Source organism: Myiozetetes cayanensis, unplaced genomic scaffold (assembly GCF_022539395.1).
Source record: "Myiozetetes cayanensis isolate MyiCay16 unplaced genomic scaffold, myiCay2020 scf1, whole genome shotgun sequence".
NCBI lineage: Eukaryota > Metazoa > Chordata > Aves > Passeriformes > Tyrannidae > Myiozetetes > Myiozetetes cayanensis.
In genome coordinates, this window is record NW_026086604.1 from 12,473,699 (window position 1) to 12,499,745 (window position 26,047).

At 39.3% G+C, this 26,047-nt stretch overlaps 1 protein-coding gene across 1 annotated transcript in view; it reads left to right on the forward strand.

Moving 5' to 3' along the window:
• The window catches only part of SAMD12 (sterile alpha motif domain containing 12), a 176,373-nt gene that overhangs the window by 71,517 nt on the left and 78,809 nt on the right, over positions 1–26,047 (forward strand). Inside the window, exon 4 of the mRNA XM_050305979.1 lies at positions 13,477–13,617. Coding sequence (XP_050161936.1) covers positions 13,477–13,617 — 141 coding nt within the window. The remainder of the gene's footprint in view (positions 1–13,476; positions 13,618–26,047) is intronic.

The following is a 26,047-nucleotide window of genomic DNA, read 5'->3' on the forward strand; positions in this document are numbered from 1 at the left end:
AGACTTAACTAGTGTGCCACTGGTACCTAATGCATATTCTGTAAGTAAAAAAACTGTGCTTAAGCAGTGTGTCATCTGCTCTTTTGGTCTGCTTAGAGAATTAGTCTTCAGTATTACTGCAAAAAATTTCTGTGATGATACATTCTAGTCTTCTTCCTCTGTATAAATTATTATATGCAAATTATCCATAAGGTTTTTAATACATTCACTAGCCACAGCTGTTGTTTTTTCTCTAATCTGATTTTGTTGGTTGATTAGTGTTTGTTCAATTTAGTGCCTCTTTAACAAAAAGACTTAAAGGTGGATCATGTCATGTGTTCAGTGTGTCCTCTCCATGTACTCTTTCTTAAATGCGAGGTGTAACTGAAAATTCACACGTAATACAGTGCTTTAACGTTTACTGTTCTCTCTGAAAGGAATAAATTAATTTATAATAGAAAGAAAACCCACTGAAGCTATCAGAAAGACAACATAAAATAAAGAAAAAAAACCAAATACTTCCCAAGGTTTGGGAGTTTAGTGGTAGTTCTTTGGTTTATATAAATTTCTTTTTCTTCCTTTTACTCTTTCCCACACTTTTTTTCCAAGGCCTTATGGCATGCTGAATCTCACCCCCCCAGTCCTGCGGCCTCCCTCTTGTGCAGACCCCAATAACCTGAGCTCTTCTGAACACTCTCTTCCAAGAACTTCATTTCAAGACCACAAGGGCCTGAGAATCACCTATTTCACTGCTTGATAGCTCTGATTGTGAATTAGCCTCATTACTTAAAGCCTGGGGAGTGAGGGCAGCAAAGATGGTGAAGGGCCTTGAGAAGAAACTGAAGTGGCTGAAGGCACTTGTTCAGCCTGGAGAAGAGGAGGAGATCTCATTGCAGTTACGTCCTCTTGAGAGGGAGAGGAGGGATAGACACTGATCTCTTCTCTGTGGTGACTAGTGATGGGACCGAGGGAATGGCCTGACGTTGTGTCAGGGGAGGTTTAGGTTGGATATTAGAAAGAGGTTCTTCACCCAGAGAGTGTTTGGGCACTGCAACAGGCTGCCCAGAGAGGTGGTCACAGCACCAAGGCTGACAGAGTTCAAGAAGCATTTGGACTGAGAGCATGCTCTCAGGCACTTGGTGTGACTCTTGGGGAGAGTCCTGTACAGGGCCAGGAGTTGGACTCGATGATCCTTGTGGGATCAACTCAGCATATTCTGTGATTCTGTGATTTAACTCATTTCTTATTTTAATTAGTTTGGGTTTACCTTGCAGCACTTGTTTCTTGTTTTTCCCCTTCCTGCTATGTCAAATCACATGGGAAATGGCAAAATTATTCTTCCATTTTAAAATGTTGATGAAGTTCCTCTCACAAGCAGCTCTATGTGTTGCTACAGTCACTGGAAGCCATCCACTGACCTTAGGCTCAGCTGTAGCTCAAATTAGCCAACTGTGTTTTTGTTAATTAGTCCCTAAACTAAAAGCTTAAGGAGTATGAGAGTATTTTGAAAAAGTGTTATTATAGCCTTGCTTTGCTCCCAAGCTCTCTTTTAGGAATCTACTGCTGAACAGCCAGAGTGAGTGGCACACACAGATCCCATTTTGCCTACCTCAGGACCTATGTGTGATTATCTCTACTGAAAAATGAACTTCTAAATTATCACCCAGAACAGGCCCTTGTGTGGTTTCTGAAAAGGCCTGTAGGTACCTGAACATCCTATTTCCCATTTTATTTTAGCCATGAATTTACCTCAGTGCCTCCAGTTGCTTCCTTATGCATGCCCAAAATTATCCTGATCTGAGCAGAAAAGCATAAGGCCTCCCCTTCGGGCTGAGGGCTTTCAAATCCTGCCTCCAAAATATCCACCTGCCCAGGGAAGTTGGTGCTTTCCCTGGCACACAGGAAAGGGAGGGCTGTGTAACACCACTGCTGCCAGTGGGATGGGCCCTTGAGGACTGGAGTAGGTTCTGTGTCTGGTCTTGGAAAGAGGCTGGAAGCTGACAGAGGTTTGAGCTCTTGCGCCTTGCATACATGTTCCCAAGTGCATTGCAGCAAGGTCAGTGCAGCCTTACCTCAGGAGCACTGAGGCTCCCTGGCCTGAAGGAGGAACTGGGCTTCAGCATGTTCCCCTGGTAGTTTGAAGATGAGCTGTCTCCCTCTTTTTGGGAGAGCTCCCTTGCTCCTATCTGCAGTAGTTATTTTTATAAAGAAGGCCACACAACATTTTCCTGCACCTTGTAGTGGAAAATGAGCTTTTATTTTTGCTTGGTAGAATGAGACCCAAAGCCAGAGCAGGGGGCTGGGCTGCATGTTCTATTTTCACCACAGTGCCAGGCTGCAGCCTCTGATAAGGCTCCTGCATGTTACTGTTATATCATTATTATTAATGTTATTATTATTATTATTATTGTTGAGTCAAATGCATAGGGTACAGAAGGCAGAATTTCTAAAGGTCTGAATTCTGTTACAGGGATGAGTTGCTTACAAACTAAGTACAATAAGTCATTGCTTAGGTATCTGTTTTTATTCTAATCCAAAATGACTGTTGCCTCACAGTGTTCTACAGGTCAAGTGTAAGTATTAAATAGGAGGAATAGGCCAGCAGAATAAAATCCTTATGTCCTGATTCTCCTCACAGCTACAGTAATAAGGGCTGGAAGAAATGCAAAGGAGCTCTGCAAACGGTGTTGTGCTACTGAGCCAGCAATGCAGCAACAGATTAGTGCCTGTATCTGTAAGACTGTGCATATAATTGAGTAGAGGTAGCTTTTACAACAAGAAAATTATCTTCCCCTAGGTTATAAAATGGGCAGCATAAATTGTAAGTTCAGGGCCCATCAGGGGTATTGTGTGCAGCTTGACAGGTGCTAGGCTTCTAATTAAAACCCACAAAGAGAAATGCTAGAGCAAAAAATGCATCAGGAGACATGTGGCTGGTTCATCCTTCAGGCTAGGAGAGTTGAAACAGTCTACAGTGCTTAACCTATGAGCATGCTGCTTTTAATTTTCCATTTTTATTAATATGAATTATTAACATCATGAATATTAACACAAAACCTTTCTCAGTTTCATTTTTTATTAAAAAATTGAAGAATGAAGCTTCTATGGGTGTGGAAGAAAGCACCACTGAAAGCTGCTTGCAGATAACAATGTAGAGCAGTAGAGAGCTAGGGGTACAGAACTGAGAAGTGTTTTAATACTGTATGTACTTCAGCACTGGGATATGAAAGCTTATTTTAATATTTAATAAAAAAATAATTTTGTTCTTTTTCTTTTAAACAAAGTAATGATTGGAAAATCCTATTAAAAAATTTAAGTTTTCAGATTCTGGTCTACTGTGACCTCTGATGGCCCACAGACCCTTTGCAATGCAGTGGAGTAAGCTGTCTGGTCACATTATGTCGGTGCTTCTTACTTCCCATGAGTTTGACATTAAAAGATACTCAGAAAATGAATTAAGCATGTTTCAAATAGTTCTTCTTTGTGTAGGGTTTTGCCTAAATGCTGTATGGCAGTTAGGGTAACCAGGAGGCTTTCCCCGCATTGCAGATTGAGTGAGATGACCCCCGAGATCGCATTCTGAGTTGTGACTGTGGTGGGTTGACCTTGACCGGAGCCCACCAAGCTGCTCTATCACTCCTCTCTTCAGCAAAGTGGGGGAAGAAAAGAAGATAGAAAAAAACTTGTAGGTTGAAACATAGGCAGTTTACTAAAGTAAAAGGTCACACTCAAGCAAAGGAAAAACCGAAAAGGTTTTGTTCTCTACTTCCCACCAGCAAGTGATGTCCCCTGATTCCTGGGAAGCAGGGCTCCAGCACATGTAGCAGTTGCTCTAGAAGCAAATGTTTTAAAATAATGAATGCCTTCCCTTCCTCTTCCTTTTTCTTAGCTTTTATATCTGAGCAGATGTCATATGGTATGGAATATGCATTTGGTCAGTTTGGGTCAACTGTCCTGGTTATGTCCCCTCCCAAGATTTTGCCCACCCCAAGCCTACTGGTGTGGGGGAAGATGTTGGAGAAACAGTCTGGATGCCATGGGAGCACTGCTCAGCAGTAGCCAAATCACTGGTGTGTTCTCTAGGTATAGCACAGCTCTATGGGAGTTGCTGTGGGGAAAATGAATTCCATCTCAGCCAGATGAAAACCATGATTTACATCTAAATCCATATAAATGGATCACTTTTCTTCATCCTTCAGTATATTTCATACTGAAGAATCATGTCCTTGTTATTTTATTGGCATATTATTATTTTTTATTATCCTTGTTATTTTACTGGTATTTAGTGGCATAGCACCTTTGGCTTATTGCGTGGATTGATTAGTAACAAATTAGAGCAAGCAAAAATATTGACTGACAGCTTCTGTCCCATGGATGGGGGAGGCAGGCTCACAGGCCCTGCTTTTCAGGCACATGGGTGTTTCATACCAGTGCAGTTCAGACCTTAGTGGGTACATTTGTCTGAGATAGAAGCAGATGGTCTTCCTCACTTAATTAAATGGCAGCTTTTGTTGAGTTCACATATGTACTTCACAGAGCTTGCCCCTTCTCTGGATGCACACACCAGTTCCATTCTAGGCAAAACTCCAGTACTTCTTTTGCTTTAGAAATATCACTTAGTAAGATCATCTTTAGCAATATCAGTAGGTAAGATAGTCTTCTGTGTGATTTCAGGGATTTCCCAGTTCAAGTTGAGTTGTGCACTCAAGAATGGGTGTGGGGTTTGTTTTGTGTGCATGCGTGTATGTTTATTTTTCCTGTGGTAGTAAATGATCCCTTTTTTTTCTGGAATAAACCTGATTTTTGTGAGATCTACCATGGGGAGTTACAGGAAAGGCTCTTGTTTGAATTTGCTGTAAAGACTTCAGTCGATTCTAATGCTTTCCAAATCGTCTCCCTTTCCTGTTCTATGTAGAAGCTGTATATTATAATGTATGAATGTATGTTTACTCCTGAATAAATTAACAGGAGTTTTGCCAGCAGGCATGATCTAATGTGATTTTTTTTAATTAACAAAGAAATGGGATATATAATGCATAATGGATTGCACACTGAGCAACATCAGATTAACTGGGAATAGAAGAATTTTGTGTCCTGCTGATGGTGGACAAAATCAAAGGTGTTGATAGATTCACTTACTGCTTCACAAACAAAAAAGACCTTGGGTTGTTTATTTGAATAGGGGGACCATAAATCTAGCATACAGATACCAACAAACAATAGTCCTGTATTTTTTTCTTTAAAAGGACAACGTGCACTATAATAGAAGCTCATTATTATATGTCTGTATATATTTATATATAGCTGTAGGTAATACCTAATTTTGTATGTCCAGGAAGTAGGTTGGCAAATGTATATACAACAAACAATGTGGATTTATAGACTGTCTGCTGAAGTTTTACATTTATCCTTAATTTACTTTGTGGGTCCTATCAGGTCCTTCCTGAGAGCACTAAAAATGGTTGTCTCACATTTTACAGTACACTTGAAAAGTGGTGTAATATGATTTGTGCCTGAATTTATATTTCAGAGGGGAATTCAAGTCATTACTATTTCCTCCTATTACAATCATCAGGTCCTGAATATGTTCATCTGAAAAACAGGACTGTCTAACAATCTTTTACTCAAGACTTGTAAGGAATCAATATAGTTCCCATCAGTACAGTAAATTACTAACTGAACCACTTCCAGTAATCGTGATGCACAGTCTCTCATTAACCCCTTCTCTGTACTGAGATTTGTATTCTAATTTTGTCTAAGGATAAAGTTATTTTGGAATGTATCTGTAAGTCATTAGGCATTAGAGTACTTAATTCAAAATTTGATAGCTAAGGCTGTTATGTATCTGTAACAGTTCTGTTTAATCTTTATTGATGATCTGGACAAAAGGATTGAGGGTGCTCTTGGTAAGTTTGCAGACAACAGCAAGTTGGGTAGGAGTGTTGATCCTCTGGAGGGCAGGAAGGCTCTACAGAGGGATCTGGACCAAGCACAGATGTATGAGGTTCAACAAGACAAAATGCCAGGTCCTGCACTTGGGTCACAGCAATCCCACCAGAGAAGATTTAGATTGGATATTAGGAAAAATTTCATTGTGGAAAGGGTTGTCAAGCATTGGAACAGACTGTCCAGGGAAGTGGTGGAGTCACGATTCCTGGAGATGTTTATAAGATGTATAGATGTGGCACTTAGAGACATGGTTTAGTGATGGACTTATCAGTGCTGGGTTAAGGGTTGGACTTGATGATCCTTAGAGGTTTTTTCCAACCTAAGTGATTCTATTATTTCATGATGTAAGGATATGTGGTGCTCCCATACAATTAAAGTATACAATTAAATGCTTCCTTGAAAATGTGTGGGTGAGCCAAGAATTAGGAATTGTTTGCTTTATTTTTGGGAGGGTTTGGGAGTCAGGAGACTTTCACTTCTAGAGAGGGATTTTTACCTTCAGCATTAATTTTCAAGATACTTGGACTCTTTTGAGCTGCATGGCCAGAAGAAAGGGAGAGAGTAAGGGTACTTTTAAAATGTAGTTCCTAAAATGAGTATTCAAGACCCATGCTCTGTTAACTCACTGTCTTTCATAATTTTTACATGACTTCCCCATTACTGCGGGTTTGTTGATTTTGTTCAGTAGCATAAATCCAACATTGTTGTGTCTGAGCTGATAGACATGCTTGAGCCTGTGCAGCAGGGCATAGGAGCCCCCAGGGCAGTGATGGCTGCGGAGAAACAGCTGGGGGTAGCTAGCTGGGAGACATCCTTGTGAAGAGCCAAGGAAAAACTTAATGTCAGAAAGACATCTCCTAACCTGGTGCAATTTCAGAGACCATCACTGAACAGGAGGTGTATAGCTCAAAGGACTGTGTCAAAATTAAGAGAGTAGAAAATGACAGTGGTATTTGATGGAATATGGAGGGAATTGGGAAAGGCAGCACAAAGGTGAGAGGAAGTTCTACCAAACTAAATAATCTGAGTTAAATAGCTTCACAGAGGCAACACTGACATCTTAATCAGTTCATGAGAAATAGACCAGTTTAGAGACAGTCATGTCTTGATTGTTGCTAATTATGTATTTGATAATGCAGCTAAGTTAAATATTATGTTGAATTACTTTTCTTTTGTATCCTGTTAATGGTCATGGTTCTGACGTGTGGAGGAAGGACAGAATCGTGCAAGAGAACTGTGACCTGAGAGGGGGTTTTTTGGAAATAAACCATTTTATTTTAGATCTATTGGCAGCAGTAACAATAGTCATTGCTTCCTCTTCTGAGAATTATAAACAGGTATGATGTTGAGACAAAGGATGCAGATAATATTCAGAAAGTACCTGTGTTTACATAGCTGCTTTTTTGAGTTTGATCAGACATTTATTGACCAGTATGACAGTGTTTTCTTTAAGAAACTTTATTATAGAGCTGGTCTTGTACAAATCTAGCAAATAGTGAATGAGAAAAAGCCAGAGAATCATTTTGATGATGCTAACAAATGAAAGCGTCTCTCCAAAGCTAACTTGATACATGAGAATTTGCCTTCCTGTGCTTTCCTATGCTTCCACTGGAGGCATACTGGAATCATGTGCTTCTCCCATTCATGTGTCTTAGCAGAAGGTAAATCCTACAGCTTCATACTGGTTTGCTACTTTTTAAAACAGGATAAGAAAGCACAAGAATGCTGGATCTGATGTTGGAGAGCTTCCTTAGTTCTCTGATATTCATCAAGGTTAAATAGTCTCCTTTACTCCTCCTGGTCCTTGTCATTAGAAACTATTGTTCCTTCTACTTTATTTCTGTACCAGTATCTCTTGTGTCTCCTCTCTGTTTAAACTTAGAGTTGCTCATTGTATCAGAAGTACCAGGCAGCTACCAATAGCAATTTTGGGAGCTAAATCTCCTTTGTCTAGGCTGGCAGCTGCCATTATGCTTGTAGTGGGTCAGTAATGTATTTGCTTCTATGGTATGTCTCATGAAAAACCAATCCATTTTTACTTCTAAAGCAAGTAAGTCTTCCTGATTAGTGACATAATGGATAGCTGAAATGGGACAAAGAGGGTGGTAATGCAAGCTGCAGTTTACCAAGAGTCTGCATTAGTCTTAGGGCTAAAATCATTAGTAAGACAAACCAGACCTAACTGCTTTTGCAGGAAAAGTTGTGGATTTGCCACAAAGCATTGATGACAAAGTGGCTGATTTGTCTGATTGACTAGGAATGAGACAGGCATGAGAAGGAGAGATGTGCTCTTCAATTCTCATGTAGAGAGCAGAAAATATAAGACTGTAGAAGATTCGATGGGTTATCAAGAAAAGCATCATGAAGTCATATTGAGTTTGCTCTGAAAATTGGATTGATTTCTGGTTTGTGCTGCTTCTTTTACAAGATGTTTCTGAACCCAGCATCCTCAATTGTATTTATATCCATTTGTTCACTCTTCAAGTCAGTTCCCAAGTTTATTAGTTCTCTTTTCCCAGTGTTGATCTCCCTCCACTGCCATCATGAAGCCATTAACATTCTGTAGGTGACTGTTCTTTTTCTTACCTCCTCTCGTAATTTTGTCGTTCCTCACTGTGAAGTCATAGCCTCTCTCTCTGCCCATTCTTGATTGTGTTCTTTCCTGAGTATGTTATGAGAGTTTTATCCTTGTGTCTCACCAGCACCTGAATGGTGATAGTAATGTCTGTGTCTCTGTCATGGAAATGTCTTACTTGATGTGTCCAGCAAGGCTTGTTTTTAAGCACTGAAGTCAAGAGAAGCCAACATTCAGGCTATATAAGCAAGAGGAAAGCTGTTATCAGACTATTTCAAGTAAACACAAAAGCAACATGTTTGAAAAACCAGACAAGCACACTGTTATCCATTAACTGAGAATAAAATGGCACTTGCAGCATTTAAGTATAAAAGATAAAAGTTTTCATCTTGCATAATTTAGGTGTTTAGGGAATCTTACGTTCCTATTTTTTCAGGTTTTCTAGGTTTGTCAGCTGAATCCATCAGAAATACAACCAAAAGGCATATGACTGAAGTTTACAGATAATAGAATCAGCAGGTGTATGTTGAATTGTTAACCAAAACCTACAATGCAAGACCTAGCAAACACTGGAAACAATTAGTAGGAAATCAATATAAGACAGACAAAAAAGGGCAATGAGCTTCTGGAATTTACCATCCCAAGGGGCTACAGAAGCAGACAGTATCAGGAAGATCAAAAAAAAAGAAATTTAGGGACATCAGGACAATAAGTAGGTGTTAAAATTGTGTCCTCTCTAATAACCCTAGTATAACAGTTCTGGATGTTGCTGTGGTACAAAGGCAATGACTTCAGAAAGTAGCCCTCCCAGCAGCTCTCCCAGAATGCATCTCCTACTGACACTGTGAACACAGGGCTGGGTGAGCTGTTGGTCTGGCATTAGGGCCTTTTTTAGTGTCCTTGGAATCTCTACTGTGTTCTTCATTTCCTGGGTTCTGAACCCCATGGTAAGTAAACCGAACATCTTGTCTTGCTAATCAGGTATACCTGTCATAATTGTATTCAGGACACAAGATCACCTTTCTTGTCCATGCTGTACACACATCATTTGTTCCCACTAGTGGTTTATCATTTTCATCAACTTTAAGTTACTCATAGTTTTCTTCAGTGTTTTGTGTGAGATCAGCCTCTGACTAACTATGTGCTCTCATTTCCCTGTGTTCCTTTGGTTCTTTCTACATGTTTAGTAAGTCATTTCTTACCTGTCCATTCTCCCGCATCACAAGTGTTCTTTCAAGGCTTCTTGCGAGGTGTCCCTCCGTGTGTCTGTGAACTGGCAGCTGAGTGAAGAGCAACAGGCTATACCAGTGCAGGAAGGTGTGAGCATTTATGATTAGGTACAGCAGACTGTGCCATGTTCCTTGCTCTAGGGCCAGTGCCAGCCTCATTGGACCAGTGCTTATATTCATGCTAATCTTCTGTGGCATGCAGTGTTTCTCCCTCCATTCAAATTTTCATCTAGTGCCAGCTTGATCAAATGAGATCTGCAGCAGCTAAGTCATATTAGAAAAAATTAGGCCATCAATCCATTATTAAGCTGGAAAGTGTTTTATATTTCGTGTCTGCCTCTGGGGTATCTCCAAACATTCCACAGCTGATCTGCCCTGAGTATGAGAGGGCTGGGGTTTATGTGCTAAAAGATGTGTACAGATACTGAGGGAGTTGTGGGGGTTATGTAAAACATTTGATTTCCAGCCTTGCAACTAGCTAGAGCCAAGGCCTAGGTGTTTGCCACTGCAGTTTTTATGGTTCTGTTGGTCAAGGGGCTTTTGAAAAAAAATGTCCTGTTCTCTGTTAGGCAGGTAGCTGCTACACCTAAGAGGTAGTGCCAGTTTTGTAGTACTGGGAAATTTTCCTGAGATGGTAGTCAAGTTCCTTCTACTTCTGTCAGAGCAAAGACCAGTGTACACTCTTAGAAAATATTACTTTTGTCACATGATCTGCTCTTGACAATATATTCTATCCAGCACTTTCTGAAAATTAAATATCTACCCTGATTTTTTACTGTATAGCTGTCTCTCTCATTTTAACCATGATGCTTGACAAAATGACCATCTTTATGTATTTTTATTTATTTCCTTTGTTAATCTTAGCTTTTTCAAAGAAAATAGATCTTTAGATTGAGATCCTTCATGCAGGTTATTTCACAGGACAGATGATGTTGGAAGGCACCTCTGGCAATCATCTAATCCAACCCCCTACTCCAATCAGGGGCAAGTACAGCACAGGACCTTGTCAGACAGGTTTTGAATGCTTCCAAGGACAGAGATTCTACAAATTCTCTGGACAATTGGTTTCAGTGTTCAATAACACAGAGTTCTTAGCACCAAATGATAACTCTTGCAGATATGTACAGTACAGGAAACAAGACAGTGATGCATCCAAAATCATTAGCTGATTATCAGGATCTTGGCCTCGGTAACTAATTGGCTTTGGTGACTGACCCAGGCATTAGCAGTATCTGTTCAAAGAACGTGATCTACTATCAGAATGAAAAATTATTTCAGTTCTGGCATGGTGGTGGTTGTTCTCAGTGCTGAGGGGAAAGAAGGTAAGGGGAGTATTGAGTTTTCACGCTTCAGATACTTACTGCATTCTTGAAATGCCACATTTGGATGTTTGCTTTCTTGCCTCATCACTGCCTCAACATGTCACTTTGGATTTGGTGCAAGAAAGAGTTAACTTAAGGCAACTTGTGCAAGCTGCTGCAGATAGTATGAGTCAAAGACAGTTTTTTCCAGCGGCATTGTGCTTTGAGCCTAAGCTGCAGAGAAACTGGCATGCCAAGAGTTGAAAATAGACGTCTCTGTTTTGTGCACACTCAACTTCCAAAGGCAGTGACTGGGGTAGAAAACCAATTTAAATATGAAATAGAGAGTTGCCCAGAGGAAGGAAAGAGTAATGACTATCCATGGCCAAAAAGAGGTGGAAGGCATTGGATAAGATGCATGGCCTCTGTCTGTCCTTTCATATTACTGTTGCTGACTCCCTGCCCTAAGATGACATGTGTGTTGCCACTCTTTAAATTGATGACTTGGTTTTTTATTTGCTTTCAGTTGCTAGATTGACATTACAGACCATACTCCTGAACTGTTGTACATCGTTTATAAATTGCTTTAAGATGTTTTAGTGAGATAAGACAAATAAAAATTGAAGTAATTATTGCTGCCTTTATCACCAGGGGAATTGGACAGCTGGCATTGATCTATAAGAGACTAATTTCCTTATTTGTTATTACATTAACCCTTAGAATTCTTCTTGTTTATGATTTCAAAGAAAGTTTTCCTCATCAAAAGGTCATCCTCTGTAGTATGTGGTGCTTGAGAGACACAGAAGGGCAGAAGATCTATGAACACTGTCATTTTTATCTGATCAATAACATCTTGCTTTATTAATAGTAATATTCTAGTATTTTACATTGCATTGTATCAAGATTTTACTAAACACTTCAGAGAACTTCTTGTGAGCGAAATCTAGCAGTTAGTGAAGGGCATACACTTAACTGCTTGGTTTGGGGCAAAAATTATGCACCCCTTTAAAACCTTAGCATTTATCTTAAATTTTTTAATTAAAATAATTATAAAAATTCTGTACTCATTGCTGTTTCGTAAGGAAAGAGATTGAATAAGGTCCTTATCTTGCTGTGTTGAGTAAAACTTTCTAATGAGCTAAATTGTACCGTTCATCCAAAAGCCACAGTAATGGTAGCACAGAGACTGTTGTGTTGCAGAGGGAATAACTTACTCTTTGCTATCTTCTTCTGGTTTCAGAATAAAGCCTGAGAAATCAAAGAAGAAATTTTTAACAATTAAAAGGAACTAGAGGAGATAAAAAGTTGAATTTGTTTTAAAAAGTGTACCAAACAACATGTCATTTTCAAAGTAGTATCAATGTAGCTCCAATTTGATTTGTTGGCATTGGCCAGGGCACCTTTAGATAACAAATGTAAATATTGGGAATCAAGAGTCAGTGGAGGGCTGCTGAGAAACTTCTCTCTTGGTGAAGTGGTACAGTGATGAAGGCCAAAGAAAGTAAGTTTTAGTTTTCTTCCTAGGGTAAAGCTCTGCTTGATGCTTTATTTCTCTGCTTGGTCTAAATACTTCCTTAGTGTTGGCTCAGCCAGTGTACAGTCTTCTCCTGTTTATTTACAGCATAGTGATGCCCAAAAGATGGAGTCAGAGTTCCACTAGCAGAATCTGGGGAATGTAGATTGTTTGATTTTTTAACATCTACAATCTGCTTTGGACTCTGGTTCAACATTAACCTCATAGTAAAGATAACTCACAAACTGGGAGTGATTGCCTGCAAAGGCTCCTTATAGTTGAGCAGATGTCTTTTTATAGTTGGACAAAATATTTTTCAGGAATGATTCAGATATAATTGCTAGAAATCTCTGGCTTTTTATTGTTTTGTTGTGATAGTTTACTGTTGAGAGATACTGGGAAGGCTGAACCATACAATACAGAATCATATGGGGAAATGGTGTTGTTACGCTGATATATTCGATATATCTGAATTGCAACAATGTTCATCCTTAGTATATCTTAAATTGATTTAATTTGTAAAGTCCACTGTTACTGGTTTCTTGACAGTAATACGGATAAGTGAATAGAGATGAGAGTCTTCTTGGGCACCTGTGTCAATTGTAGACTTACAGGGGATATCCTGCCTATGGAAAGCCAGCTGACACTAAAGAACAGCAAATGGTTGTCCCAAATGGCACAAGATACCTATTTTAAATGCCTATATCTCTCAAAAACCACCAAAACAATACAGAAGATCAAAAGAAAAGGCAGGAGTGGTGCACAGATCTCTACCAGTAAGGAAGTACCTCACTGATGAAACAGTATCTCCTCAAACTGAGATACTTCAGGGCTGAGAATCTTTTCTGTAGCAAATTACACTGTCAGAGTGAGACTATTGCATTAATGGAAATCCCTGGGTGATTTTTTCATTGTCTTTTTTGCACCCAGGCCGTGCTTTGCTGAGACTTACTGACAAAAAGCTTGAACGAATGGGCATTGCCCAGGAAAGCCTGCGACAGCACATTCTGCAGCAAGTCCTTCAGCTGAAGGTGAGAGAAGAAGTCCGAAACCTCCAGCTGCTTACACAAGGTATGAAAAACAATTTTGATACAGAGAGTTACTGAGATCAGGTCGGAGACATTTGCCTGAGGGCATAAAAGGTGACTTGACATTCTCCCGCAAGAAATGATGCGTGAAAACGTCTCCTAGATTCCACACGCTTTCCAAGGGGGGAACAAAAGGTAAAATAACTCACAAATAAATAGAGGTGTTCAGCTGCCTGATGAATAGGCTTGATGGTAGTCTTACTTAACTGTTTGCTTACTAAGATATACATATAAAGGGCATAGGTAGTGAACATACTGTCTTTAAAAACATTGTGCAGTTTGCATTAATTGTTTACTTTCAGTGTTAGATAAAAAGTAATTTCTGTAACCTGTTTTATGGTAAGAGCTGTCAGCAGAAAATTACCTGTTAGAGTGTTTTTTTGCAGAGGACTGATTCCTTCTCCAAGAAGGAGCAATTTTATTGACTTAAATAGAGTTGCTTGTAATGGATGCTGCTAAGAAAATGGAAAACTGGGCACACTATGGAATCTAGATTAGAAGACAGGGAAGGAGAAGTAACAAAAAAGTTGTACATATTTTCCAAATGAGGTTAAAAATGCTTGTGTTGCTAGCTCTCTATAAAGGCTTTTAAGTGGCTGTAGTAACATGGAAGAAAAGCAATTACTGTGGCAATACTGCAAAGGAATATTTAGAGATCCTCTACTATATATCTGCAATACTTTCTGAATGTTAAATCTTGTTTGGTAGTCCAGTGAGATAGCATAAACCACATACTTCTGTGGTGTTTTGGTTCAGTGCCCATTATATGTCACATCATAGGAAAAAACTAGAGTTCTCCAGAACATGCAGTGTATTTTTAACAAAATGTCCTTCACACATGACATTATGTTCCTAATTAAGCCTTGCTCACTGTGTTTGGGGAAAAACTCTCTGATTAGTTGAGTAAGCTGCATTTTATCTGAAAGAGCTGATGTCTCAACTGAATTGTTCCTTCAGGCTTGGTGTCTTGTGGATTGTGATGAGGAGTTCTAGGGCTCCTTCATCTTGCCATGAGCTGTAAATATGAGCTCACCTGATCTTATGTCATGTCAAAGCAGTACACCTGCTGAAGCATAAATGTCTTCCCCAAATGTTTAGAACTGTTCTTTTTCCATTCGTCCATTATTCCTCCTCTTCAGTGTTGGCCAGGCTCTCTCTTCCCCTGCATCTGGAGGGTTTGATGGACTGTGAAGTTCTGGTCACCCACCGGCACAGTTATAGGCCTGCTTATGAAAGTTGGGATTTGACTGATATGGGTCAGTGAAGACCCACTAGCTATAAATTTGGATCAGTTGATCACTGCAGTCCAGATAAACCTGTGTTTGACATTGAGAACTACGTGTTTCCTGGCCTCTCCTTTATTGGTCGTCTCTGGTTCTCCTGTGGACACATCAACTGATGTATGACTTATGATCAAGTCAGACAGTGGTGGCTGCCATTTCAAGGAGCTCAGGGCAGCATCATGTAAGATCTATTCCTTGCCCGTGCAGTTGAGGATACAAGCTTGGACTTTGGTAAGAAGATGCTGGACTATGAAGGACAGGCTAGGGATAGATGTACAGATGAGTGTTTAATGTAGTCTCTCTCTTCCATGTAGAGGGAAAATTGTTATTAAGTTTGATCCCATAAAGGCAAGCCATCATATGCTTTATGAAAGGCAGTACGAGCTTACAAAAAGCTGGTGGTCTGCAGCTCTAGCTGTCTTCCCCCACAGTGGTGCTGGCCATTGTGCTGCACTTCAGTGTCACTCCAATATATCCTTGGTGAAATTGCTTGAACTGAGAATTTCTGTCAAAAGGATTTATTCCTCTCTTTGTAGTTTGTTATAGCTTAACCATGTGAGCAAATACCCACAGCTGGTAACAGAGTGGGTCAGTTAAGGGAGGCAAAACACATTGCATTCAGAGCTATGATTTTTAGGGCTGGGTGGCCACTGGTGTGACTACCAGCCACAAGAGCTTGTTGCCCTGTGTTTCAGAGCTCAGCTGGGAATGGCTGTGTGAGGGAGCATGAGCAACCTGTCCTTGAGGGGAATAAACCAGTACAAAACAATACAAATACCGTTTTAATGAACAAATCTGTGAATGGACGTCATGGACTGTAAAACCTCTTGTCTGAAAGTCAGAAGCCAGCAATCTTCATGTGGTATTGGTTCTCCAAGGGTGGTATGAGAGCAGGCACCTCTAAGGTGTATAAAAATAGAGTAAGCAGAGTGTTTTAAAACTCTTTCTTTTAAAAAATTAGAGGAACCAAAATTATGTTTACTTTCATCTTCTTAAATAGAGGTGAAGTTATGGGGCAGAACAACAATTCATAAGAACGTTCCCTTGTACAGCAAAGCTGTGTTAATTGTATGATTCCAGAGCGGGGGGACAGTGAAGTGACAGGATGACAGCAGTATTCCTTCCCCTTATTGCTTCATTTACACCAAGTTGGAGTGTGTGTCTGTTGAAAATACCTGCTTAAAAGTACCGAGGTTAAGATGTTATTTCTCAACTGCAGTGCAGTCTGTAAAGCTGTTTGTATGTCAGTTGTTCTCCAAAACTGGTTCTATCCCCTTTCCTGGTTTCTTCACACTGTGTCCACTCCTATTTTTATTATGATTTATATGTTCCTAATCCAGGTTGTTACTGGAATAGGTTTCTGTAAGTGGTTTTTTGTTTTGGGGAACACTTGGAGAACATTTTTTCTCTGAAAAGCAGTTTATACCTTCTGGAAATTCCACTTGCAAAGTGCAGGTCACACTGTAGCTATTGCTGGGCTGTGCTTTACTGTCCTCTAAAAAGTCCTCCAAAAAGAGGGGGGAAAAAAGCTCTCCGTCTCTAAGTCCACAGCTCAGGAGATTGTTAGGTGAAAGAAGCTGTTAAAACCCATTTCTGAATTAATGTAGCACACAAGCTGGGTTACAAGCAATGAGGTCCTAATTCAGAGCCCATTGATGTCAGCAAAAAGACTTCCACTGACTTTAGTTCATACCCCAGTTGAAACTGGAGCAAGCAGGGGAAGTTTTTTAAAAAGCATTATATAATACTTACCAGATATTTTAAGTGGTTTTGTATTCTGTTGTCTGCAGAGAAAGTTAAACTCGTTTTGAAAACGCAATAGCGTTCTTTTCTATTCCTATTGCAGAAAATGACTTAAAACTGTTTCATTCTTCTTCATTCAAGACACCATCCAGTCTGTTCTGGGGATCTTAAAGCCAGAATAGTACATGATTGTGTGTTTGAAGTCTTGTCTTCAGTTTTAGGAAGACTTTTCTTTGGAGCAATAACTGCCTGATTGAGGCTATTACTGGCAGAAACGCTATTCCGGCCTCCACTAGGATAGAAGGGCACAGGCCTGATCTGTGCTTTTTTTCCCAGACCCACTGATGTTGAGGAACTAATTTGACAAAATATCTTCCAATGTCTCTTGGCGAGAGCTGCACACTGTTGGAAACACCATTATTATACTGTTATCACTGTAAGCCTGAGTTGAAAGATCATTTTTTTCAAAAAAAGCCTTATATAACTACACAGAGAAGGAAGAAGTTATTTTGAGATTTCTCAATGCAAGTCCTGCTTTGGGTTAACATGGAAGAGACTGTCCTCAAAGTGGTAGAGCAGTGCTGTGTGATTCTGAGCAAAGTATCCACAGACAGCAATGTGCTCAAAGGGCTGAGCTGAAGAAGCATTTTTGGATTTGGACTATATGATACCTGCATTTAAGATGATGCTGGGTCCCTAAGCTCCTCTGTGAGTTTCATGTAGGGCAAAGTGCTACATGAATGTATTACCAGGCCATTATTTCTCCTGCTAGCAAAATGTGTTTGAACAAAGCTTTGTTCTCCAGTGAAAATCATCTCAGCATTTGATACCTGTTGAAATTACTTCCTCAGTAAGTTTTCTGCTCATCCTGCACTGATGCTCAGCTGCTGAAATACGTACGTGCCCAATGGTTGTTCACAATAAGTTCCTTCCTTCCTTCCTTCCTGCCTGTCTTCCTTCCTGCCTGCCTCCCTGCCTGCCTGCCTCCCTGCCTGAACTCTCCCAGTCTGTCAGAAATGTGATGCTGCTTCCTGTTCACCTTATCCACTTTTTCCTTCTGAATGTAAAGCGGGGAGGAACCTGAGCACTGTCATTTCAGCTTGCATCATTGCATGTGAGATTCGTTGTCATTTTCCATAATCAAAGCTTTAAAGTACTGGATTCACTCCCATCTTCTGAATTCCCACATATCAAGACTTTCCCTGCTGTGGTGGCTCCAGTACACAGCATGAGTGATTTGGAGTTACACACCTGCTTGGAAGGGGACTTGAGTGGTCAGAAATTTTGAGAACATAGGACCTTGCAAAGTGCAGAACTGAAAGGTCAGCTGGAGCTAAGAGAAGGGAATTGCTGATTGCTGTCCCCGTGCTGTGTAGGCTTTATGGATCCTGTGGCATCTGAACTGTTGTTGCCTACTGTCCTTCATGTCCCTTGAAGAAATGTTGTTTGAGATCAGCCCATTTCTTTGTCATCCCTGTAAAGAAGTCAGTGCAACTGAGGTTTGCAATAGTCATCCTGTTACACTTCCAGGATGTACTATTTTCTTCCTTTCGTACATTCTGGACCTGGGGTTTTGACACCTGAAGAATCATGAGTTCCTTCCATCAAAAATGTTCTTTCTTGTCTGTAAAAAACAGCAGATGTTGCCTCTGTGAGTGCTCCAGGTAGGTAGGGTGTTTGCCTTTCCAGGCAGCTGGGAAGAAGTGTGTTACACTCGAGGAATCTTGATTTCATGTCTCTGTTGTATTCTGAGGCCTGCAGCATTTGAAATCTTGACTGTCCTCTTACCAGACAGACTTCTTTTGTTTTCATTGTCTTGACCTCACCATTTTCTTTTCCCTAACCCTGAAGCTTCCAGCTGGTCAGGAAGGGCCTTTCTTCTTAGAGCACAGACTACTACGCAAATGTTTTGTGCATATATTGCATATATGGCATCTATCCAAGGCACAGAAAAAACCCACTTGATATTTCGGAAAAGCTCCAGCAAGCTTAATTCCCAGCTGATTTCCTTTGCTCTGTGCTCCTATTATGCTCCAAAATGTCTGAGAGACCTTGTGAGTTGAACACAGAGTGTATCATGGAAACACTGTAAGAAATTACCCAATAGTAGTAGTTTATCCCTTATCATAGCATGAAAACTGTGTTCAGGACTCAGCATGATAAATTGCCTAGTTATAGGTAAAGAAATCTTAACCTTCTTCTCAATATGGGTTTATTTTCACTATATGTCCATATCCCTTTTACTCCTTTCCATTGTATGTCTTTTCCTGTACAACTGTAGGAATCATTGCATTTGTACTTAACACCACTTTCCAAGAATGTAAAACAACTTTGTTACCATCTTTTAGACTACAGGAGAGCAGTCTTCATTGTATTTGTCCCACTTCCAGTCAAGGACAGTTTCAAGAGTTAACAGAGGATGTAGGCTTTGGAGTCAGAAGCTGTGGTTGTTCCTGAGAGGCTTTTTAGACTTTAGACACTGTTAAGACTTCTGAAAATAATTTTTTTTCAGGTTACAAGTACGCACTTAGGGGTTCTGTATGGTTTTCATTTGTTTTAGCCGAAACACGATATCGTATGTGGAGTGTGTGTCTGAGCGCAGATAAAATGTCTAAAATACATGCATCAGTGGCAATAAATATCAAATTCCATCTATGGCATCAGTTATTTGAATTTCATATGGCTGGTTTCTAACCTGAAGAATATACTTTGCAGTGCAATCAATGGTCCCTGGCAGGCCATTGAATTACTATGGTGCTGTTAGTTACCTTTTAGCTATTGCTGTGATGCTGATACATATTCATATCGAATAACTGAGTGATTCAGCTGACAGGTAAAATAAGTTCCAATACACTGGACAATACATTGTAATGCACTCTGGATAGGTTTAGCACACAATCGTCCTTCAGTATGTGTAGTATATTAGTTTGCAATGTGAATGAGGAAACATGTAGCAACTATGAAATTTGTATTGATGAACTTCTATGGCAAGAATTTAGCTGTATAATATTATTATGTGCTTGCATTTTTATGCGTTTCTATAAATAATATTGCAATTCAGTCTACTGGGAATGTTGTATTAGCTGTTTTGTATGATTACAAGAACATGATTACAGTTGTCTGGTTTTCTTATTTTATTGATGTTGATTTTTTTTTATTCCTGCTTTTCAAATTTCTCAGAAGTCAGTCTACTGGAAAATTTGGTCTGTAAAGTTTAGTCCTTCTGACCTAATGCATAGCCAAAGCTGTCTTACATGTTTAGTGAATATATATTACATATATATAAACACACATATATATATGTATGTATTTCCCCACTCATGTGTAAATTGGAAAGAGAAAAAACAATTTTTCTCAAAGTTTAAGAAAAACAAATAAAATATTGCTGCTTGTGCTGCTGCCAGTCATGAAAGACTAAATAGGAGAGTTTTCAGCAGTCAAAGTCTGTTATTTAACAACAGCTGTTTGTGATCAGTGCCAGTGGAAATCACTTGTTTTCACTCAGCTGAAAAGAACAGGCTGGTAAAAAGGATTCCAGGAATAGGTACAGTCTTTCACACAGAGTCTAAATAAATCAAGTCTACATATTGTAAGATGGTGCCATTTACAATGTAACTTATTTGTCATTTCTAATGAGATTTTTCCAGAAATTGGACATAGAATAAAAATTAGGGTTGATCATAGAATGGTTTGGGTTGGAAGGGACTTTTAGGACCATATTGTTCCAATCCCCATGCCACAAAGGGACGTCTTCCACTAGACCCGGTTGCTCAAAGCCCCATCTAGCCTGGCTTTGAACATTTCCAGGAATGGGGCATCTGCAGCCTCTCTGGGCAACCTGTACCAGTGCTTCACCACCCTCACAGTAAAGAATTTCTTCCTTATGTTCAATCTAAACCTACCCTCATTCAGTCTAAAGCCATTCCCCCGTGTTCTGTTGCTACATGCCCTTGACAGTTGCTTTTTAAAGAACTGAGGAAATCAGAGCCCTAACTATACTCCTGACCCCTTAGAAAGTACATAAAAGTTTTCATTGCTGGGCTTCTGTTTCAAACCTGTCTTCATCAACTAACACTTTTATAGTCAAACTGAGTGGATAACATTGGAAGTAAGAAGATAAGAAGTGCAGTTCTCAGTTGGATCAGTACTGAGCCTCTAATAGTAGCAGATGTTGTTTAGGTAGAGCCCAGAACCCTGGCCCCTCTCTGTGGTCCCATTCACTTGGGCTCCCCAGCACTCCTAATTCTTTTAGGGTCCATTGGGAATCTGTCTCATGCTTGTGTGAAATAAGTTGTTCTCAAGAAGTTTTTTACAAACTAAAATTTAGTCACTGGCAGCCTCAGTGGTGGTGAAAGTGCCAAAGCCTAACTTGGCATGCCTTCAGCTGAATATCTTCTGCCTTCCACAGACACTCTAAGCAATCCTACTATCATGTGCACGCTGTAGTCGCTAGACATCCTCTGTATTTCAGATCCACCAGTCACACCTCAGATGCGTCAGATGAATTATACCTGTTGTTCTTCATTGATTATTACAGATGCTTGGGATGGTTGGCAGATGTATTTGTCTACACAGCAGATGACTAAATGTGGGTGAGATAAATTCCCACTTGCTAAGCCTAGATGTAAACTCCTACGCTAAAAAAAAATTGGTCTGAAAGCTGGATGAATCTCCCTCCGCTCAGATGGGTTTTGGTAACACCATCTTTGTGACTTTATGAAACTGGTATTGCTGGCGCCTGCATGAATGTGTCCTGTCTGTAAAGTGTTTCACTATATTGGCGCTTTTAACAAACATGAAAGTCACTTAAAGCGTTTTTGAAAACGTAAAATGAAGGTTTGCTGTTTTGAATCCCTAAAGGTGAACGTTGCCAAAGAGTTCAAAAGCATTTTTCTTCCTGTTGTTACTAGAGTTTATGACCATTGCAATAAAAATTTCTAATTACTGGAAAGATTCAAGGGAGACAGGGAAAAAACCTCTCTTTTTTATGCCTTTGTAAAGTTGCTTTTTTATGTGTATAAAAAGAACCTGTTTTATTTAAAAGCTTCTCTTCTTTTCATTCACGTTCTTTAAAAGCCTTTCTGTACTGTAATTTTAAAAATGAATGTGGTTCTATTCAAATAAAAGTTTACTCTTAATGGCATTTATGCTTCATATGATAGAGCACCTTCATTTACTTAGTTATACATAGGCAGTCAGCAGTGTTATGAACTGCTTCTTTATTACTTAGCAGTATGCAGATCTCTGGCATCTTCCACAAAGGAAAGGGTGGGTTATTTTAAAGCCTTTATTTGACTTGATTGTAAAACATGGGTGCTAGCCTAGTGTTTTATGACATGCTCAAGTATGATTAATAATTTTAACTATGCTGGTTCCTCCATAAGATCAATATTATAGAATTTTTCCAGTCACTAGTTCAATGGATTTTAATTGAAATTGATTCCCTATAAAATAATACATTGAAGTGTATTAACAATGATCTTGTGGTCCTTGGTGTTCAAGTTCTGAATTCTAACAAAATTCTGAACAGTTTTCAAAGAAATATGTGATTTACCTCTATACAGCCTAAGTATTCATGAAGCATCTGTAAATTTTTAAGTGTTAATTCCAGCAGATGACAGCATAAATACAGCAGCCTTAATTTGCAACATGAATGTGAATGGAAATGTGTCAGGAAATTGTTGTTTTTTAAAAAATGTATTTATCAGTTTGCAGTTCAGCTTCAGTTGTATCATCCTGAAATTGAAAAATACTTGCATCAGTAAAAATGTCTCCCAGTCACCTGAATTATTAGAAGTTCCCTGTACAAAGAAAAGATACATTGAGAAAATCTGCAGTGAGTCGCTCTAAGAACTTCAGTGTTTTTCCAAAGGTATAATGGCACTGAGTCAGTCTTTGACTGTTTTTCTCAGTGTCAGTGATGAGTTGAGTTTTAGGCAGTATGTGCTTGGCAATACCAAAGTTCTGAAGCCCCTTAACCACACTTTTCATCCACATCTTACAGCTTATACTCAGTTAAGCTTAACCACATTGTTAGAATAGTTGGTTTACATACATTTGGCTTATACAGTGGCTTCCACCTGAAGACAACCTGATTAAAAAATAGCCAGCCTCAGAAATGGCTCAGCATTTTACATCCAGACAGCCTGGTACAGCATGTCAGGACTCTGACTTGGCATAGTGGTTCAACTATACAAGAGGGCTGGAGCTATTATCCTCAGGGACTGTAGGGATAAGCAAGTTAGAGACTTTTTTATGGGAACAAAAAGGCATGTTGAGGTTCCCCTTCAAGCTTGAGCGCAGTCTGAAGGCATGTACATTGACATGGTCTTAGAGTTCTGATTCCTCTCCTCTAGAAATAGGATTCACATCTTCCCAGTCCATTTGTCTGGCACACCCAGCTGCCATCAGGTGGCATTTGATGAAGTGAGATGGAGTTGAAGCAACTCCAACACCTGGGCCTTGAAACAAGCAATTTTGTCATATTCTTTCATTCTTCAGTGAGACCAGTTGAGAGGCTTACTGCTGGTAATGTCAGCCAGCAGACTCTGAAGTTCAGTTCTCGTTTTTCTGCATTGAAAGAGTGCTGTTGTGTAGGACTTTAAGGAGCTGGATTTTGAGAGAAAAACATGAAAGAAAAAAAGGTCTTGCACAGCAAGAAGATGAAGTTTTTACTAACTGGTTTTACCTTTTTCAGTAATGCAAAGCTTCTGTTCCTAAAATCTACTCTCCAAAATCCTCTAAGCTGTATGGGTTTTGTTTTCTTTGCACTTCAGCATATTTCAGATGTAGAGATGGAGAGGGAATGGTAATCACATTTCCTTTCTATTTTTTAAAGTGTTAGGTCATTCCAGCCTTCTTGAGGAATAAAGAGGAAAGTGTTCTTTCTTACTCTTATTTCTCTTGACTTTCATTCCTTTAAGAACTCCTGAGGAACTGAGGATTGTTGTTAAAGTTGGACCAAGAGATTAATATCTCCTGCTCTAGTTTTCTTTTGTTGATTTTCCTTTAGCCTGAATGTTTTAAGGGCTGATTAGACTACAATTGTCTGGTGAGAAATTTCTTTATCGTGTTCCAGAGAGTGTAGCTGTGTGAAACACTTCTCAGCAGTTCCTTGTGATTTTCTGTCATAAGGTGCCAAGATGGTCCAGCCATTTAAAGACTATTTAAAGAATGTCGGAAGGAGCAATCAGCATCATCTTAGACAATGGAATGGCTTTTAAAAGAGTCAGGCAATTAAGGATTAAGAAAAACCTTTGAAAATTGCCTACACTGATCACTCCCAGAGTCACAGCAGTTATAATTCTCAGTGCAAACTTCAAAGACCTTGAAGCAAACAAACTGTATTTCAGATGAAAGGGACAAGGAAGAGGAAGGGAAGGATAGTTCTACCTCTAAAGCTCCACTGACAACTCAGTTGTCACCTGGGTAGTTTGTGAACAGACCTTTTGCTAGACTCAGGAGCTGCTTTACTGTCCACGAGTGTGGCTGCCATCCATTGATCCATTCTGTCACAGCTGTTGACTGTGACACTGACCAGTAATATTGTTGACCTTTGTACAACTTTGCTTAAACCTGGAGCATCTTTATTTGAGGGTCATAGAAAGGCAACCAGTCCTTAAAACCCATCAAGGTAATGCATGTCTTTTTGCTGGGATGTAACTTCATACAATAAGTTCATCTATGAGCATTTTTTTGGTTTTTTTCTAGAAATGTTTCATTTAGGTGTGGAGGTTTTTCTCACGTCCATAATGAATATTGTGGTTTATTTTCTTCTAATCCTAATAAGCTCTTTCCGCGTGCTTTATTATTTTTTACTGATATTTGCTTACTAGATTTATTGATAAATTTTATTTCTCCCTTCTTAAATGTCAGCTGCTGTGATAAGCACTAAAATGGGTGACTGTTGCTCTGTCAGCAACTCGTGTTTTCCTTTATTACACTGTTACTGCTGTTCTTGACATCTTTTTGGTTCTCTCTAGTAATGAGACTGTCACTGTGGGAATTTTACTTTGCTTCTACATGGCTTTGCTGATCACATGGTAATTTTGGTATAAGAATATATGTTTTACTGGTGTCTTCAGCGTTTTCTTATGCCCCAGATGATCAGAACGCAGGCTATTTAGGTAAGGAATCCAAACAGATTCTGGGACCAGAAGAAAGAAATCCTTTTATTAAGGGTGTCTCTAGAAATTAGGAGCACCTAAAGGTAGTGTCTTCCTTAAGTTCCTGCTGCTTATAATTAATTTGGGTAGAGTCTTTGAGAAAACCTTTAGCTGACTTAAAATTGATCCTTATTCTTCATGTGCATATTCTGTATCAATTCTAGCACAGTGAACAAATAGCAAGAGTAGCTTCTCTAGTAAGAAAAATCTAAATTTATGTCTACAAACTGGTTATATCCCAATTATCTGATTCTGAAAATTGGAGACCTCAAATTTGCTCTTGGTTCTGTGAGTGCAGATGAAGGAGTAATGCTCCATTGGTTACAGCGAGATGTGAAAATAGTAAGAATGAGAATAGGATAAACCCCATTTTTCCTGTGCAGCATGAGACTATAAAGCCCATTCAAATCAATGAAGGGTACCAATGACTTTGCTGACCTTTGGATCAAATCCATAAACCTTTTTAGTAACTTAATTAAAAGCACAAATAGAGAAATGTGTTCTGTTCTCTAACCCACCATAGGTCTCTCTAAAATTGAAAAATACGATCTCTTGCATTTTGTTGTATCAAAAATACAATTTTTATATTTTATTATCTTTACAACTTTTTTCTTAACTATATAAAACCTGTTTTTTGTTTGATCTCAAAATCTCTTTTGATGATGTGCACTGCCTGTGTTATTTGCAAGCCTAATTTCATAATCACTGCTGGAAATGAAACCCAAAAGCTGCTTTTATCTTACTCTTTTTAGTCATGCTCTATACTCAAATGGCATAATCAAAGATAAAAACAATTATACTGCCTTTTAGCTTGAGCAGTTTGAAGAGTCTTTGTCACATCATATATTATCCAGCTAGAAATTTGGTGTGTGGTTGAACTCATTGCATGCATTGAGTTGCTCATCATTATGCTCAAATAATCAACAAATAAGCAACAGCCACCCCCAGAGATAATCTGTGCCCTTCTAGAACAGATGTCAATGATAGGTGCAATATAGTGCCCTCTGGAACTTCCTGCCTCTGTCACCTGGAGGACTTGTCATCTAATTTGGGATACCTAAATCTAATAGAGGAAAAGTAGGCAGTAGCTTTTCATACTTTTTACTTTTCAGCATGAAGCATATAACAAGTGAGGTTACCCACTGTTAATTTGACACCAAACTTCCGCTGTCTCAGTACAGTAATTTTATTGTCTTTATCTGTACCTGTAGCAATATCTGGT